Source organism: Sciurus carolinensis, chromosome 16, assembly GCF_902686445.1.
Source record: "Sciurus carolinensis chromosome 16, mSciCar1.2, whole genome shotgun sequence".
In the NCBI taxonomy this organism is placed as follows: domain Eukaryota; kingdom Metazoa; phylum Chordata; class Mammalia; order Rodentia; family Sciuridae; genus Sciurus; species Sciurus carolinensis.
Genome location: NC_062228.1, coordinates 12,700,556 through 12,719,395, shown reverse-complemented (window position 1 = coordinate 12,719,395; position 18,840 = coordinate 12,700,556). Strand labels below are relative to the sequence as shown.

General features: G+C 38.0%; 1 protein-coding gene across 2 annotated transcripts in view; it reads left to right on the top strand.

Moving 5' to 3' along the window:
- Hydin (HYDIN axonemal central pair apparatus protein) overlaps positions 1 to 18,840 on the top strand; it is a 361,889-nt gene that overhangs the window by 4,006 nt on the left and 339,043 nt on the right. For both annotated transcript variants that reach the window (XM_047529238.1, XM_047529237.1), the window contains exons 3-4: positions 8,779 to 8,898; positions 11,842 to 11,976. In XM_047529238.1, the coding sequence (XP_047385194.1) occupies positions 8,779 to 8,898; positions 11,842 to 11,976 (255 nt within the window). The remainder of the gene's footprint in view (positions 1 to 8,778; positions 8,899 to 11,841; positions 11,977 to 18,840) is intronic.

Below are 18,840 nucleotides of genomic sequence, written 5' to 3'. Positions count from 1 at the left end.
TTATATCCTTCCTACATTCTTGAATATTTGCTTTGTGTTCTTTGATTTATTTTCCCATTATATTCTTTGCATTTGAATCTATGGTGAAATGGTGCAGTTAAGATTTTCATTGCTTTGTTGCAACAATTGCAACAATTTTCTCACAAATATTCTTTTTTCTCTTTTACTGGCGCATTATATTTATACGTAATATTTGGGTTCATTTTGACAAAGTCATACATGCATGGAATTTGTTTTACTCCATTTCCGTCCCTGGTGCCACCACTGCCCCACCCCAATTCCCCACTCTCCCCATATTCTTCCTTTACTCTACTGCTCTTCATTTCACTTGTTTATTTATTTATTTGTTTGGTGCTTTTTACATATACATAAAAGTGGAATTCTCTTTGGTACTTTTATACATACACATAGTGTGATTTTGATGAATTCATTACACATTTTCTCCTCTTCTTATCCCTGCTCCCCACCCCTCAATCTCCTTCTACTCCACTGATCTTCCCTATATATTTATGATATTCAACCCCCCTTCATCCCTTGATTTTTCTGAGTCTGGCTTATTTCACTTAGCATGATTCTCCAGTTCCATCCATTTGCCAGTGAATGTCATAATTTCATACTTATTTATGGCTGAGTAAAACTCCATTGTGTATATATACCACTTTTCTTTATCCATTCATTTATTGAAGGGCACCAAGGTCTGTTACCATAGTTTGTCTGTTGTGAGTTGTGCTGCTATAAATATTGATGTGGCTATATACTGTAGTGTGCTGACTTTAGTTCTTTTGCATAAACACTGAGGAGTGGAAGGACTGGGTCATATGGTGGATCCATTCCTATTCTTTTGAGGAATCTCCATACTGCTTTTCAAACTGTACTAATCTGCAGTCCACCAACGATGTATGAGTGTCCCTTTTCCCCACATCCTCACCAACATTTATTATAGTTTATTTTCTTGATCATTGCCATTCTGACTGGAGTGAGATGAAATATTAGTGTAATTTTGTTTTGCATTTCCCCGATTGCTAGAGATGTTGAACATTTTTTCATTTACTTATAGGCCATTGTACTGTTTCTCCTCCTCCTCCTCCTCCTTCTTCTGTTCCTCCTCCTTCAGAAATTTCTGTTTTATTCTTTTGCCCATTTATTTATTGGGTTATTTGTTTTTTGGGTTAAGTTTTTTAAGTTCTTTATATATTCTAGATATTAATTCCCTGTCAGGGGACTGGCTGGCAAAGATTTTTCCCCTTTTGTAGGCTCTCTCTTCACACTTTTAATCATTTTCTTTGCTATATAGAAGGTTTTTAAATTTTATTGCATTCCACTTACTAATTCTTGGTTTTATTTCTTGAGCTTAAGAGATCTTGTGAAGAAACCAATATGGTTGAGTATTGGCCCTATATTTTCCTCTAGCAATTACAAAATCTCTGGTCTAATTCCTAAGTCTGATCCACTTTGATTTTTGTACAGGGCAAGAGATAGGGGCCTAGTTTCATTCTTCTACATATGGATATTCAGTTTTCCCAGCACCATTTGTTTAAAAGGCTTTCTGTTCTCCAACTTATATTTTTGGTACCTTTGTCAAGTATCAGATTACTATAAGTGTGGAGAGTGGTGGCAGAGGATGGGAGAGCAGTGACTGAGATTGGGGTCTCTGATGACCTCATGGCTGTGGCTTGCCGGGTGCCTGGGAATGTTTCTATGCAGAGGGCACAGGATGCTTAGCTGCTGTGGCAATGCCCTGTTTGAGGAGGCTCTGTGCAAGAGTCCTATCAGCTCTGACCTTGATCTCAGGCACACAGCTCCTGGGATTGAAGGAACTGTTACGCTAGACAAACACAATGTTTCGCCAGCTCCACTTTTCCTGTTCCTGCCTGCTTTACAGTAACTTTGAACAATGGACTTCCTTGAGAGCTACACAAAGCTCCTAACATTGCACTTTGCAACTGTGGATTACAACTGTGGAAAAGCTACATAGATGTCCTAGTTCATGTAACTTTCCTGACTACAAAGAATAATGCTTGCATAGTCTTTAACCTGATAGTGAGACATATATAAATAAAGATTGCTGTCTTAACTCTTTAGATCTGCAGCTCCATCAGAGAGCAGAACTCCACCTGATCCCAGCTTAATCTTGAAAATCTGTGTTTATGAGTCTTTATTTTCTAATCCCCCTTCACCCCTCACTGGAACTGCAAGTTTGGCCGTGCTGGTCATGGTATGTAAGTATGTGAATTTGTCTCTATGTCTTCTATTCCATTGGTTTTCATGTCTATTTTGATGCCAATACTATGCTGTTTTGTTACTATCACTCTGTAGTATAATTTGAGATTCGGTATTGTGAAACCTCCTGCATCATTCTTCTCACTCAGGGTTGCTTTGACTCTTCTGGGTCTCTTATTCTTCCAAATGAATTTTAGGATGTATTTTCTAGTTCTACAAAGAATGCCATTGGTATTTTGATGGGGATTGCATTAAATCTATAACACTTTTAATAATATGGTCATTTGGACAATGTTATTTCTACCTATCCAAGAACATGGACGATCTTACCATTTTCTAAGGTTTTCTTCAATTTCTTTCTTTATTGTTCTTTAATTTTAATTGTAGTGATATTTTGTCTCCTTGATTAGATTAATTTTGTGTGTGCGTGTGTGTGTGTGTGTGTGTGTGTGTGTCGTGAACGGGATAGTTTTCCTGATTTTTTTCTCTGCAGAATCAGTGTTGGAGTATAGGGTATAGGAGAGCTATTGATTTATGAATTTTGATCTTGTGTCCTTTTACTTTATGAATTCATTTATCAACTCTGGAAGTCTTCTGGTATTTTTTTTGAAGGGGGTGTCTTCTAGATAAAGGATTGTGTCATCAGCAAACAGATTGACTTTTCATATTTGTACCTCTTTAATTTCCTTCTCTTGTCTGCTTGCTCAAGAACTATATTGAATGGACATGGTAGGAGTGGACATCCTTGCCTTGTTCCTGATTTTAGAGGAAATGCTTTCAGTTTTTTCTTTTCATTATGATGTTGACTTTGGGTTTGTTGCATATGGTTTTATAATGGTCTTTATAATGTTGAGGTAAGTTCCTTCCATCTCTAGTTTCTCCTGTATTTTAATATGAATGGGTGTTGGGTTTTATTAAAGACCTTTTCTGAATATTGAGATGATCATTTGGTTCTTATCCTTAATTTTATTTAAGTGGTGAATTACATTTGATTTACATATGTTGAACTGACCTGGCATCCCTGGGATGAAACTCCCTTGATCATGGCATATGCTATCTACTTGATGTGTTTTGAAGGCAGTTTGTTAATATTGTATTAAGTATTTATAGGGGATATTGGTCTGTAGTATTTGTTCTTTGATGAGTCTTGTCTGGTTTTAGCATCAGGGTTATACTAACTTCATAGAATGTGTTTAGATGGTCCCTCCCTTTCAATTTTGTGGAATAATTTGAGAAAAAACTGCTGTTTTCTTTGTTGGAATGCTCTAAATTTCTATTTCAATTTTATTACTTTATACTGATTTGTTTAGGTTTTCTGTATCTTCCTGGTTCAATTTGGTTCTACTGATTTTGTAATTAGTTTGTTCTTTTCTACGGCCTTGAGGTGACTCATTAGATTATTTATTTGGAATCTATTTTTTTAATGGAGGCACTCAATACTATAAATTTTCCTCTTAGAACTGCCTTCCTACTTTCCCAGAGATTTTGATTTACTGTATCTCTGGTCTCATTTGTTTTCAAGAATTTCTTGATTTCTTTTTTCATTTCATTTATGATCCATTCTTCATTTAAAAGAATATTATTACATTTCTATGTTTTTAGGTAGGTTTTATGATTTTTCTTCCTTTTGATTTCTACTTTCATTCCATTATGATCTGATAGAATGCACAGGATTATATACATTTTTTGGTATTTAATAAGACTTGCATTGTGACCTAGAATGTGGTCTATTTTGGAAAAGGTTCCATGAACTGCTGAAAAGAAAGTAAATTCTGCTGTTTTGGGATGAAATATTATGTATATGTCTATTAGGTTCATTCAGTTTATAGCCCAAATAAGAAATATCCTTATTGATTTTATATTTGAATGACCTGTCTGTTGATAGGGGTGTGTTGAAATTACCCAGTTATTGTACTGGGGTCTATCTAGGCTTCAATATCAAGAAGTTTTTTTTTTTTTTTTTATGTTATTAGGTGCACTTACATTTGTGGTATATATCTTTACTATTGTTATATTTTCTTGTTGGATTGTTCCTGTTACCACTATGTAGTGACCATCTTTGTCTCTTCTGATTAATTTTTACTTGAAATTGCTTTATCAGATAAGTGAATAGCTACTCCTGCTTTTTTTCAGACTCCTTTTATGTGGAATATTTTTTCTATCCTTTTACTTTTAGCCTATAGTGTCTTTGCCTATTAGATGAGTCTTTTTCAAACAGTATACAGTTGGATATTATTTTTTAATCCATTCTGCCAGTCTATATCTTTTAATTGGGGAGTTGATACCATTTACATTCAGTGTTATTATTCATAGATATTTTCTTGTTTCCTGCCATTTTTGGTTTGTTTGCTATGTTTAATTCTGTCTTGATTTTCATTTAGTTAATTGCTCTTCTAGTGATTGTCTTCTATTTGGGAACTTTGGAGTTTGTTTTTAGTTTCCTCTGTGTATAGTATATTGTTGAGTATACTCTGTAGCGCTAGCTTAGTCATGAATTATTTTAGTTTATTATTGTCATGGAAAGTTTTGTTTCTTCTTAAATTTTGCAAGATATTTGATGGATCGTGACTTGCAATTGTGACTTGCAATTGTTTTCTTTTAGAACCTGGAATGTCTCATTCCAGAGTCTCCTTGAGTTTAGTATCTGAGTTGAGAAGTCAGAAATGAGCCTCATTGGTTTATCTGACAATATTGTTTTCTTAATTATTTTAATATATCTTGGCTTTATTTTTCATGAATATTGTTACTATTACTACTACTACTATTACTACTACTACTTTTTGAAAGAAGGGAATTATTCTGGGACTTGCTGGTTTGAAGGCAGTTAATGTTGAGTACTGTCCCAGACCAGCAGGGATTCTCCATGATTCACAGTGTAACTTTTTATGAAAGAGCACTGAGTGTATGTGTACTTATTTGTAAGGAGGATGATTTTATTTTTTAAAAACTATTGCATTTCTGTGTAATATGAACATACAGTTTGATGAATTTAACAAAATAAATGTGCTCATATATCTACTTGACATATTAAGAAAAGTAATGTAACATTATTGGCCTCCTTGAGCACATCTCTCCCTATTCCCAAAAAGGAATGTTGATCTACTTCTTACTTTATAAGTTAATTTTTCCTTTACATAAGTAAAATAATACTGTATATTCTCTTTAATTTCTGACTCACTTCACTTAATATTATGGTTTGAGATTTATTTATTGTGTTTAGCAGTGATTTGTTCATTTTTTGCTGTAATATATTCCATATATGACAATAACACAATTTGTTTACATGTTTTACTGCTGATAAGCATTTGGCTGTTTTCACCTTTTGACTGTTATAAATGATGCTGTTATGACCACTCATACATACATTTTAATGCACATGTACATATTGCCATTGGGCATATATATAGAAGTGGAATTTCTAGGTCACAGGTGAAGCATATGGTTTGGTTTTTGTAGGTAATGGTCAGTTTTCCAAAGTATACCAATTTACATTCTCACTAGCTGTGTTTGAGAATTTCAGTTGCACTACTTCCTTGATAAAACCTAGTATTGTCAATGTCTTTAATTTGAATTGTTTTATTGGGAATGTGGTGCTGTTACCCTGTGCTTTAATTTGCAATTTCTTTATAATGAGATTGAGCATCTTTTCATGTCTATTAACCACTTGGCTATCCTCTTTTTATACATTTCTTGATTTTTTTGTACATTTATTACTAATTCATGGCAGTTCTTCCTATATTCTGGAGACTAATCCTTTATCAGTTATATGTATTATAAATAATCTACCACTTCTTGACTTTCTTTTATTTCCCAGAAGGTAACTTTTGATGAATATGTTTTATATTTCAATATGGCTTAATATATCTTGGCTTTATGTTTTTATTTTTTGTGTCCCATTAGAGGAAACTTTTTATTCTCTAAGATCATGATAAAAAAGACATGATAAAAAATTCTTCTAGATTTTCTTTAAAAGTTTTGTCTTTTTAACCTTTGGGTGCTTTGGTAAGCTCAGTGCTTTTGTATCCTGGAATGGTATTAATAGGAGTTAATTTTTTCATAGTGATTATCCAGTTAACACCACATATTGAAGAGACTGTCCCCTTTCCTGATGCTTTTTATTGTTGTTTTTGTCAATAATCAAGTGACCATATATTTAACCATCAATTTATGAGCTTTCAAATATGTTACATTTGCTTTTATGGTCAATCTGGTCCTAATATCTTGTTATCTTAATTACTATGATAAGAAACAGTGTATGATTTATAGTAACATCATTATAATGCCCTCCTACCTGATGTAGCTAGTCCTCCTCTATTGTTTTTTAAATGTATCTTGTCTATTCTTGGTCCTTTTCTATTTTGTAACCACTTTTACCTCATTAGTAAGCAAGTTATTATCATTGTCTTTTATGACCAGAATTCATCTGGACTAACCACATATTTACCACATATTTATTGCTTTTCTTTTCTTCCTATGTTTCTGAAGTTCCAAGATAAATTCCTTCTCCATAAAGAATACATTTTGGTATTTCCTTTAGAAGTTTTTGACAACAGCTTGCATTTTTTATCTCTGTGAAAATGTCCCTGTGTGATCTTCATTCTTGAAGGGAATTTTCCAGGGTAGACAATAATATGTCTGTAGGGTTTTTTTTTTTTTTTTTTTTTAAACTGGAGAATATCATGCTAAGTGAGATAAGCCAATCTCAAAAAACCAAAGGAAGAATGATATCGCTAATAAGTGGATGATGACACATAATGGGGGGTGGGAAGGGTTAGTGTTGGGGTTGGAGTTGGGTTTAGGGAGGGGGGCAGGAATGGAGGAAGGAAGGACTGTATAGATGGAGGGGAAGGGTGGGAGGGGAGGGGGGGAAGGGAAAAAATGGCAGAATGAATCAAACAACATTACCCTATGTAGATTTATGATTACACAAATGGTATGCCTTTACGCCATGTACAGACAGAGAAACAACATGTATCCCATTTGTTTACAATTTTATAATAAAAAAAAAAAAAAGAATTTACTTCCATTTTTGTTTGCTTGGTTTACAGTTCTAGAAATCAAATTCAGGGCCTCCTGTGTACCAAGAAGCACTCTACCACTGAGCTCTGCCCCCAGCCCCTCAGGATTAAAAGATTTTGTTATTCTGTCTTTTGATTTGTGTTAAGTTGAAAAGTCAACAGTTTTTTGTTTGTGTTTTGTTCTTGAAAGTTACATTTTCTTTTTTCCCCTTCAGTTTCTTTTGCACATTTTTGGACTTTGTTTTCAGTGGTTTAAAAATTATGTACCTTCTTATGGGCCATTTTCAAAATGCTGCTTGAGTTTATAAGGCTCCTCTTTTTTTCAATCATAGAGAATTCTCTATCATTATTTTATCAATATTGTTTTTGCCTTATTCTCTCTTTTTGGGACTCCAATTATACCTCTTTCATGTTTTTTTGCTATATTAACTATATATTTTACTCTATCTTCTGAATGTTTTATCATTTTAATCAGTCTTCTTAGTTCTGAATATTCTTCTAACCTATTTCCCATTTCAGTCACTCTTACTTCAGTTAACACTGATCTGCATTCAGCACTTACATTGAATTCTTAATATCAGCTGTTATAACTTTAAGTTGTATAATTTACATTTGATTATTTTTATCATGTCCAGTTCTCTGCCAATTTATTAAAAAAATTTCTCATAAAGAATAATCATGAATCATATCCTGTCCCTTTTGTCTCATATTTCTGCTGGTTTTCATTAATGACATTTTACTTCCTCATGTTTTTGGTCATTTTATAAGCTGCACTTTTTTGAAGTTGTGAAACATTTTTCTTGGAAAATGGAAGCTTCCATAATTAGAAATCATAGAAATTATTTCTGCCCTGTGATAATGTTCTCTTCCTCCAGACATCTATAAGCACCAGCAATCCAGAATCACTGCCTTCATTCATGTTGAAGGATGGAGAGACCATAGTTCCTCCTTATTTTGTGTTGCACCTCAATGAAGCGAAAGACTATCAGGGTCCTTACCTTGACAAGCCTTAGAATTCTTTTCTCAGTCTCTCTAGCCCTGATTCATGTTCCGAAGTACTGTGCATATATCAGCTGCCCATTCTAATGTAGGAGGAAAAACAGCCAGATGTTCTCTATTTACTCCAACCTTTACCCCCATTTATCTGTTTTCTCCTGGAATATGATCAGTAATTCTTTACTATCTTGTTAGCTCTCCAGTGCTTCCAAACAGATATTTGTTGAAATAACTTTTTGGGTTATTCTCAGGGGGCAGTTAGTTCAAGTGACCTCATTCACCATTACTAGACATGGAAATCTAATTCTTATTAGCCTGTTTTCTTTAACTGAGAACCCAAATTTTTACCTTCTTTCGTATCACAGGAGTTGATGACAATAACCTCACAAATTATAACCATGAATGTTTATAGTGGTTACCCCTTTTTTAGTGTTTACCATGTTATTAGTTTTAGTATCCGAAGGTCTATTTGGTATTTTCTTATCTTTCCCAGTAATTTTTGCCACCGTGTGACTGCATGAATAATTTATTGTTTCGACTGCAGTTTTCAGGAATTGACCTGGATCAGGCATTATTCCAGCCCTTTCCATCAGAGATTGTATTCCAGAACTACACTCCCTGTGAAGTCTATGAGGTCCCACTGGTACTGAGGAACAATGACAAGGTAAGTATGTCTGCTGCGGTACGTGAACTTCTCCAGGACATATGAATAGGGTTTCAGTAAACTTGGATCCTGTAGGATCTTGGATGAGTTCTTTAATTGGACAGACTTAGGAAGATGTGCCTTTTGGCTGTAAGCTTAATGGGGACAAGGCTAGGTCTGTTCAAGTGCTGCTATACTTTCAGTCCCAGTGCAATGCCAAAAGAATAATGAACTCCCAGCAAGTGAACTAACTTGTTGAAAGAAGGATTGATTTGGTGAATGGCGTGGAGTTCTCACGTCTGAGAACTCATCTGGGCTGAATTTTCATTTCAGACAGAGCAGTGATTGTTAGTGTTCATGTATTCTGCATGATAGACACCATTTTCTCAGTTCAACGTGTAGACTCTATGCATAGACACATATGGATTAAAACTATTGAGCATTTATATTTATATTCTATAATGCATTTTTATTCTTTGACTTATATGTCTAAAAAGTTTCTTGCATATTCCCTTCTATTTCAAATAGGTTTCAGATTTTTGTCTACAGATAGTTTGGGAAGGCTTCTCTTGCTGTCTAGGTCTTGTCTCTGTGTGATTGCGACTGAGGATTTCTTCTCCAGTCTTATGTCTTTGTCTTCGGAGGTAAATTAGGGTTTATTTCAAGAAAAGGCATGAAATGCCTGAGGATTTCCTTGACATCTGACTATAGGGCAAGAAGGAATAATGTGGAAGTTCAGCATGAAGCACAGTGAAGAATGAAAAGCGATCAGAGTGGGAGGAAGGCAGGTGAGACATGGCTGACCTCAAGTGCCCAAGAATGTGGAGACAAAAACATTTGAGCAATAAGAAAAATGAGAAATAAGTCTATGTAGGAATCCAAATCAAGTGGGAAGACTTGCAGTTATATTTGGTACAGTAGCTCATTAAAGGAATCAGTGATGCCTTTCAGAGATCAATAGGGTGATTTAGCGACAGCGAAGTCCGACTCCAAAGAAAATGGTATATTTAGTTCTTTGCTGCAAGTATTGTTAGCAAGAAAAGCTCATGGGACAGAAACTAAAAGAGTAAGCTAAGAGATGAAAAAGAATCTGAGGTACTCTGGGTTGTGTCCCTAGACCTCGATAAGAGGAACGTTACACAGACACCGAGACTTTTCTTTTCATGTAGGGCTTCCAACCAATTCAGTTTCTCACTTTGACTTCTCTTTTTCCTTTATTACTTTTAAAATTCTTTCTCAGTTATTCTTAGGCTATTAAAGGCAGCGAGGAGCTAGTTCAAAGGGTCCATTGGGCAATCCTCCTTGGCTCTAAATAATAAATGATTATCAGTGGGTTTATATATAAGCAAGTCAAGGGGGAAGGGACTGTGTAAGTTTTGTCAGAACTCAATTCTCGTGGATAATCCAACACCTCTTGGTAGGGTGCAGCCAGTGTAGGCCCCACATAAAAAGGGTCCCCACGCAGGGAAAACAGCTCCCAACAAGCAGACTTCTTCAGGCTGGGCAGGCTACATCAGAACCTTTGAACAGAGTGGCTGATGTTAGCCGCTTCTCTGCTTCTTCAGTTCATGGTCTTATAAGGAGCCACTGGGAGAGACTTCAGACCCAGAGAAATGTGCCCCATTTACCCTTTGCTTTCTTATTGACAGGGAGTGCAAAAAAACAGAGCCTGTTTGTACATTATTTCTTTGTCTCTTATATATACGCCTGAGTGAGAGTAAGCTGTAAACACTATAAAACACGATTCTATTAGGGATACAGTTATAAGCACCCAGACTCCAGAACTAATCTGAGCTCACATTCCAGCTGCGTTTTCTCTAGCTGGAGACCTGGGGCGCATCACCTCACTTCTCCAAGCTGTGGGGATAATAACAGTACCTATTTCAGTAGAGTGTTTTGAATATTAAATGAGATAATAAATGCATTTGGCCAAGTGGTTGTCACATTGTCACTGCAGAGCGACTCCAGAGGAAATGCCATTTACTGGGTTCCCTCTGTGGACCATCCAAGGGACATTACATGACTGGTCACTCCATCCTCACAATAGCCTTGTGCTTCCTCATGGGGCTTGCATTCTACAGATGAATCCCTGCGGGACTGTCCCAAGAAAAGCACCACTAGGAAACAAGAGCAAACAGCACAGCAGTGCCCCAAACCAAAATAGTACTAACCCTGTATGGAGATATTATTATTGATAGTGCTGCTGTTGACTGCCTTTCTGTTTTTTTTTTTTTTTTTTTTTTTTTTTTTTTTTTTTTGATGTACAGAGTTCTCAGCCTTGACCACCCATTCTCCTCTGATTTCATTTCTTTGATTGCTAGGGCTGACTGAGGTAGAGATGTAGCTCTGGGCCAGGCTGACCAAGCAAAGGAGCAAACCTCTGAAGAGTCTAGCTGTTTGAAGCTGCTGCAGCTGGTTTGGGGCACTGCTGTGCTGTTTGCTCTTGCTTCCTAGTGGTGCTTTTCTTGGGTCAGTCCTGCAGGGATTCATCTGTAGAACGCAAGCCCCATGAGGAAGCACAAGGCTATTGTGAGGATGGAGCGACCAGTCATGTCATGTCCCTTGGATGGTCCACAGAGGGAATCCAGTAAATGGGATTTCCTCTGGAGTCGCTCTGCAGTGCTGGGAGATCCAGCTTCCCTCTGCTGTGTGGTGAGGTCTTAGCTGATTAAGCAGTTAAATAATAAAGCAAACATAGACTTGCAATAATAATAAAAACAAGTAACAGTGATGTTAATAAAAATTAAAGTTAAAATGTATCAAGGGCTTGTTTTGTGTGAGGTATTGGGATAAGGTAAGTACTGTCATCTCTTTGCAGTTGAAGAAATGAAAGTTCAGACCAGACCAAGGGCACATGCCTCATAAGTAGTGGATGGAAATTTCAGTCTACCCTTGACTCCAGGTTTTGTGCTTTTTCTTGTTTTTTACATGTACAATGTCCTTCATCATGTGTTTTTCCTGCAGATTCCAAGGATGGTGAAAATTGTTGAGGAAAGTTCACCTTACTTTAAAGTAATCGGCCCCAAAGACACTGGCTACAAGGTAGCACCAGGAGTGCCATCCATATTCCGAATCCTCTTCACTCCAGAAGAAAACAAGGTAATAGCAACACTGACAGGAAACAGAATACCTGTCACTAGAAGTTTGCAATTCAGTTTCAGACACTCATGGAGGTGAGTGCCGTGTTATTGGTGGAGTTGGTAGAACTGGTGTTGGTATTGGTGGGCATTGGTAGTGATTTTGGTGTTTGGTGGTGGTATATTTGTCATTGAGGGTAGTTGTATTAATCAGTTTTTTGCTACTATAATGAAATACCTGATGGTAGGTACATATAAGAAAGAGATTTCTTTAGTTCACAGTTTTGGAGGCTGAACTCTAAACAGCGTAGCTTCAATTCTAGTAAGGGCCACCACTTCATGGTGGATGGTGTTATGGAGAGAGCATGTATGGAAGTTAGAGATGGAATGATGAGATGGGAAGCCAGAGCTTAGAGAGACTCCATCTCTTGAAGGTCCACACCCTCCCAATGTGTTGAAGACCATGCTCCAACACATGAACTCAGGGGACAAACCACATCCAAACCATAGCAGTGACGTTGGTGTTGGCAATGGTGGTACGGATGGAACTGTTGCTGATGGTGGCGATGATGAGAGGAGGGGGTAGAGTACCCCTGGGGATGAGAAAATAATTGCCACACAGTATGGAGGGCTTACGTGAGCTGTAAGTAGGGCGTAAGGATGGTTAATCCTGCTGGATGTGCCTCCCCACAGCCCCTAACCCAGCATATTTATACTTGACTCTATAGGTAGCAGGACACCAAAGAGAAAAGATGTAGACAAGAGGCACTGAGTAGAGACAAAGCATATAGATTATGCCTTTTTGGAAGTTTGTGATCCTAGTTGGTAATAGCTCTCCTCTCCAGATTCTAACTTGTTCAGGACAGAGACACGAGAGCCAAATGTCCATCACAGTTAGCAACCTGGTAAAGAATGTTGCCCCAAGGGTGTTTGCTACTCCCCAGTGACTAGTAGATAACTGATCCTCAGTAAAGGTATGATCTATGCCATGTTCCCACCCAAACACAAGCAGACAAGCTACAGCTAAGAGCAGAGACCTGGTCTGCCTACCCCGTTGGCCCATAGGCAGGCTGGAACTTTGCATTCAAAAGGAGGACCACCCGACCCCCAGCTACCAGCCATCAGCTCATCACCAGACTCTCCTCTTTGGTCAGCCTTTCCTCAGTCACAGAGGAAACGCTAGTTCCTCCTGGAAGGGAAGGAGCAGGTAAGCAGGACTGAGCATGCCAGCCTCCTCCTCAGCCCTTCTCCAACAGCGCAGAACTGTTGGGAAGTTTTCTTCCCTGTGAGTCTAAGTGGAGACTCTTGGGGAGGAGGAAAGGGGTTTTGCCAGCATGACTGAAAGAACAAGGACTGAAAACAAGACTTAAGCAGGTGTAGTGAAATGCTGAGTTACATGTGATGCTAACAGCATACATACTTATCTGTACGGTGCCATTGTGGTTGGAAGCAGTGGGGCCCAGGGAATTGAGCAGAGCTAGCTCTGAACCTCTGCTTCTCCACCACTCACACTTACTGTAAATTGCTAATGTCATTACCAGTATCCCTCCTGCTAATATGATTATTACTGCTTTTTTGGAGAGCAGGGATAGAAAATTTCATGTGGTCTGCCAAGCGTGTGCTGGCTATAGTGCATGGTTCGTGGTTCAAAATTCCCTTATAATAATTGTGCTGTTGCTACTTTACTACTTTGTAGTGTTACTGTTACTTCTTGGGTTGTGTTTATGGAGCTATAATTTTTGTTTGGAGTGCTATTAAAATAAATGGAAAGATAAATAACCCCAGCTGTCGGGCTTTTTGCTATATATTACTGTTGTTTATTTGATTTTGTTTTCTATCTGAATGCTATCTGTGAAGAGAACACAGCCCGGATTTAGTTTAGGTGTCAGCTTCCCACTCGGGTCATTTCTGCAGGAAGCTGGTTGTAAAAGCCTTTGTGGGGCTTGAAATACAAAGCTTTCCTTAAAGGTTTTCATGTTGGAGAAAATGTCTTCTGTTGTGTAAGTGGTATTCCACCTGCAGGTTGTCTGACTGAGAAGGGGACAATGGGACCCTTTGAGGAGGTGGAATGTTCTATACTGTGATGGGCATGTGAATTACTTGATGATTTCTTTTGTTAAATCTGTACATTTAATATTTGTGCTTTCAAATAGATCTATGGATTTTACCGTGGAAGCTATATTACAATAATAGAGGGGAGTGGGCGGGGGTATAGGTGAGACCAGAGTAACAGAATGTCAATAACTGTGAAATATGAGTGATGGGTACATTGGGGTTTCTTATACTCTTCTGTTTTCTTTGTGCATGTTTGAAAATTTCCATATTCAAAAGCTAAAAGAAAAGAGATTTTGTTACTGCTTATACTGCTTACCTATACAGTACATAATAGTTGAAACATTTTAAGCTTATTGGTTCTTTATAAATATTAAATGCTAATATTCTCATTGAAGATTAGTATACTTGGCTATTGGTGGCCACTTATCTTACTCCTAGCTCTCATACCCTTATACCATTCAATTCATCCAATATCACATGGTATTGGGAAACTCCTAATTAAAAAAAAATTAACAAGTTGAATGTTGTTATTGCTGTTTTTCTTCTAAATATTTAAAAGTCGTCAAAGGCTACATGCGTGCATGACAAGACATAGACTAATGGTTACCTGTGTGATATTTAACTATCGACTTTTGGATACATTGAGATTTTGTGCTGGACTTGGACTCTAAAAAATCGCATAGTTTACAGAACTCATTTTTCTAAAGACAGAGTTGTTTTCTCCTGTCGCCGGGGCTCAGGTTGATGATGTGTATTTAGTATCTCCATCCACCCTCGCAGCTGGAAAGTGACGGGCGTGCTTGGAATGACTAGCTAGGTTTAGGGTCGCTGTCTTTTAGGTTGTTCCAGAATGCAGCCGAGGAGTAACTAGAGCCAGATTTATTTTAGGAGAGAGTCAATCATTTCACTGAGTGTCACTGTTTCTTCAGTTGGTCACATTGATAGCCAGCGTGCATATGTATTTTTCCTCCTTATCCCCTGCCGATCTGCAGCCTCTCCATTCTCATTTACCCTCCTCACATCTGGAGTGTGAGATATATAAATTGCAGCATGCCACAGTTAATAAGCCAGTCCCCTTTCAATTGGATTTTCAGTCCCCATGTATATTAGCACTTGAAGATGATAATGCAATTTACATTTTTTTTCCTCTCATCTATTAATCTGACTTCTGGGGGATAGAACTTGTTAAGAATGCCAAAAATCCAGATAACAGGTGCAGCAGATTCACTTTGACCTTCTTTATCTCTCCCCACACAGATTAAAAAAAAAAAAATAAACCATTGGATTTGTTATTAGTCTAATAATCCTAGAGTATATATCATGTACTGTTAAAACATAATAGTCAATGTTATCATAAAATAACATTATAAAATTCTGGAACCTGGCATTTTTCTTGATCTCTTAAATTTGAATCTTCAGTATTTAAAAAGGGTGTGAAAAATATTAAGATTTTGTCAGAAAGCAAAACAGCACTTCTTCAAACTTAAATAAAGCCTCTGTTGATACAAGTTGTATCTGTTTATACAAGCATCACATGGAAATGGCCACAGTGTTTGAAGAGAGTATCCAGGGACACAATTTTCTTATGCAGTTACATTTTAAGAAAATGTCTAATTTGTTGTCAGAATGGTTTTCCTTCTTTGTTACTATGAAATATAAAATCCATGTCCCAAGGAGAATAGAAAATCTTAACATATTTTATGTGTTCTAGGTGTATAATAATCATAAACTACGTTGCCAGCATTTTGAATCAAAGTGTAGATGTCACAAAATTTTCCACAATCAATAATTCTTGTTGGCAAAAATAATAGTAGGGATTTTATTTCCTTCCTGCATGGAATGAGCCCTGCCCAGTTCTGTCTGGACCCCCTTGTAATCCTAGGGCCTAGCACAGTGCCTGGCACTTAGGAAGTACACAGTAAATATTTGTTGAGTGAGAAAAATAAGTAAAAAGTTATTCCCAGTAAGACATAATAAAGTTTCTTCAACTTGGAACACTGCCTACGGATAATAATAGGAAAAGCATATGAAAGGACACGATTATCTTTTTTGCGTCCTAAATGTTTTCAAAGTTAACTTTCTTTCTCATTTTAACAGGAGAAAGATGTCTAGGAAGTCTTGTCTAGGAAAGATGTTTCCATTTTCCTTCATGTCTTCAGTGAGTCATTCCACTACTTTTTAGCTTTCTGAACTTGATAAATATAATTGGATAATTGGGCTAATGAGGATCTTAGGAATTCTCTTTATGAAGAACTCCTGATACTTTTGTACCCCGGTGAAGATATTACGAAGGACCAATATTCTTTGACTCACTGTGTGCATTCTTTGAGCTACAATCCAACACTTTGGCCTTCACAAAACTTATGGTACACAGTAAATTGACAAATATATAATTAATGTCAGGTGGTGACATGATAAATGATACTCTTTGATAAAAGGAAGAGTATGATAAATGAAGATCTTTCCCCTTCCATAGGAGGACCAGGAAAGACCTCTCTGTTGAGATAACATTGGAGCAAAAAACTAACTTAAGGCATACAAACATTAGAGGGAGGAGCCCCTGGGAGAGGGAACAGTAAGTACAAAGACCCTGTGGCAGAAACATGCTTGGCCGCAGGCTCAGTGGGGTGCATAATGACCAGGGGGGCTGAAGCAGAGGAAGCCTTTGGAAAAAGGCAGAGGATGAGGTTGCAGAAGGTGAGACCATGGAGAGTCTCAGAAGTCATTCATAAAGGGATAGGAAGTCACCATGAAGCACTTAAAATATTTTTATTATGAAAGCTTTTACTGTCATGTAAAAGTTGAGAGTGTAGTGAGGTGAACTGTCATTGCCCGGGCTTTCCCATTCTCAGCGCACGATCCATCAGTCTGCCCTTGTCCTTGGTGGGTTTGGAACCCATACATCGGATTATTTCAACTGTAAATACTTTATTGTTTGTCTCAAAATCATAAGAACCTCTTTAAAAGTTAACCACAATACCATAAGCACACCTAAAAAATAACCATAGTTCCTTAATAGCATCAGATATTCAGTCCGTATTTAGGTTTCACCATTTGAGTCATAATTTTTTTAAGTTGGTTTGCTTAAATTGGGATGCAGATAAGATTTGCTGATTGATCCTCTGCAGATTGCTTACAATGATCTTTTGACCCCTGTTGCTTGCACACTGGTGGTTAGGTATAGAGCCTTGGTTAGATAAATGTTTAATTTTTTTTTTTTTTGGCAAGACTCTTTCATAGATGATGCGGTACTTCCTATTGTATCACACCAAGAGATGTAAAAGGTCTGTTACGTTTTGTTTTAATAATGATACAGTGAGGATCATTATTTAGATCATTGAGGTTTAGGTTCCTAATTCTACAATTGGTTTGCATTTATTGGTTGGAATTCTTCTAAAAACAATAACAAAACCTTCCCTCATCAACTTTTTAGCAGAAGTACAGTCCACACAGGACAGATGTAATCATGCTTGATCCTCCCCCTTTACCTCTGCTGGTGGATTTTGATTACGAATTGTGTCATCTGGCTTAGGTTCAGGTTCACTCTGACCTAACAGCTAGTTGTCTACTCTTGACATCTGTTTTCTCTCTCCTCATTGGTAAGAGAAACACAGCGTATGCACCTCCATGCTGTTTTCCACAACAGCTGTACTAATTTACATTCCTACCAACAATGTACAGGGAGAAGCATAGATTTTGACTGGACTCATTGCTGCCTAAAAGAAGAGATCGTTACCTTTCCCAGCCTGCTTTGCAGCTGCGTCTACCTGAAGGCTGGCCTGTGAGATGAGGTTCCTACTTCAGGGAGCTGCCCCGGCAGGAAGGCCCCTGTTTGGTCCTTCTGCCTTCCTCCTCCTGGCCTCAGGCTTGGCTGTGAGAGAGAGTGGTGTCCCTGGACTTCCTCACTCCTGAGATGATTGAGGACAGAGCTGTGTGCTAGAGCAGCACAGCAGGAGTTGGGAATGTGGGTGCTGGATCACAGTGCTGGCCACCTTACCAGCCTCGCTCTCATAATTCTGAACTTCCTTATGTAAGAGAAATGAACTCCTATCTGGCGAAAGCTGCTCTTTTTTGTTCTTTCCCCACTGTGTGTAACTGAACTGAACCCTGATGAAGATAGGAAAAAGAGGCTTTGCACGGGGGAAGTGGCAGGGAAAGAGTAAGCTGTCAGGATTGTTGATGGACTGGGTGAGGGGGTGTGAGAAAGAAAGGAGTCTAGTGTTGGAGTTTGGTCAGCAACTGAAAATGTGGCCGCTGTCATTACTGAGATAGGGAAGAGGGGAGGAAGCAGGTTTGCAAGGGCCCTGTGTGGGGAGAGCGGGGAATCAGGAATAAAATGAGAACGTGGGCTTGACCATTGGATTTGGCAAAGCCATTTTAGTGACATTGGCGTGAAGAGTCTCTGTGGAATGCTGGGTGTGGAAGCCTGATTGGGTGGGTTAAAGAGGGAATGGAAACGAGGGGAGGGCAAAAGGCAACGTAAATAACACCTGTTTTGCTCTGGAAGGTGATTGGAAAAATGAAGTGGCTGGAGGTGGACGTTGGAGTCACAGGTGGGTTTTTTCATAGTTAAGATGAGTCCATTCAAGCATGAGTTATGAGCTGACGTGTGAGTGTTCAGCAAGGAAGGAAACCTGATGATTCAGGAAAGTCTGGAGTAACCGAAAAGCGGGGTACGTACCCAGTACCTAGGTGCGGAGTTGGTCTTAGACCAGAGAGGGAGTGGGAGGCAGAGCACACTACAGAGGCCGGCGCGCTGGTAGACGTAAGGGCACCGAGGCGAGCAGAGAAGCAGAAGAGGGACTCGGTTACCCCAAGCAGAGAAGCTGAA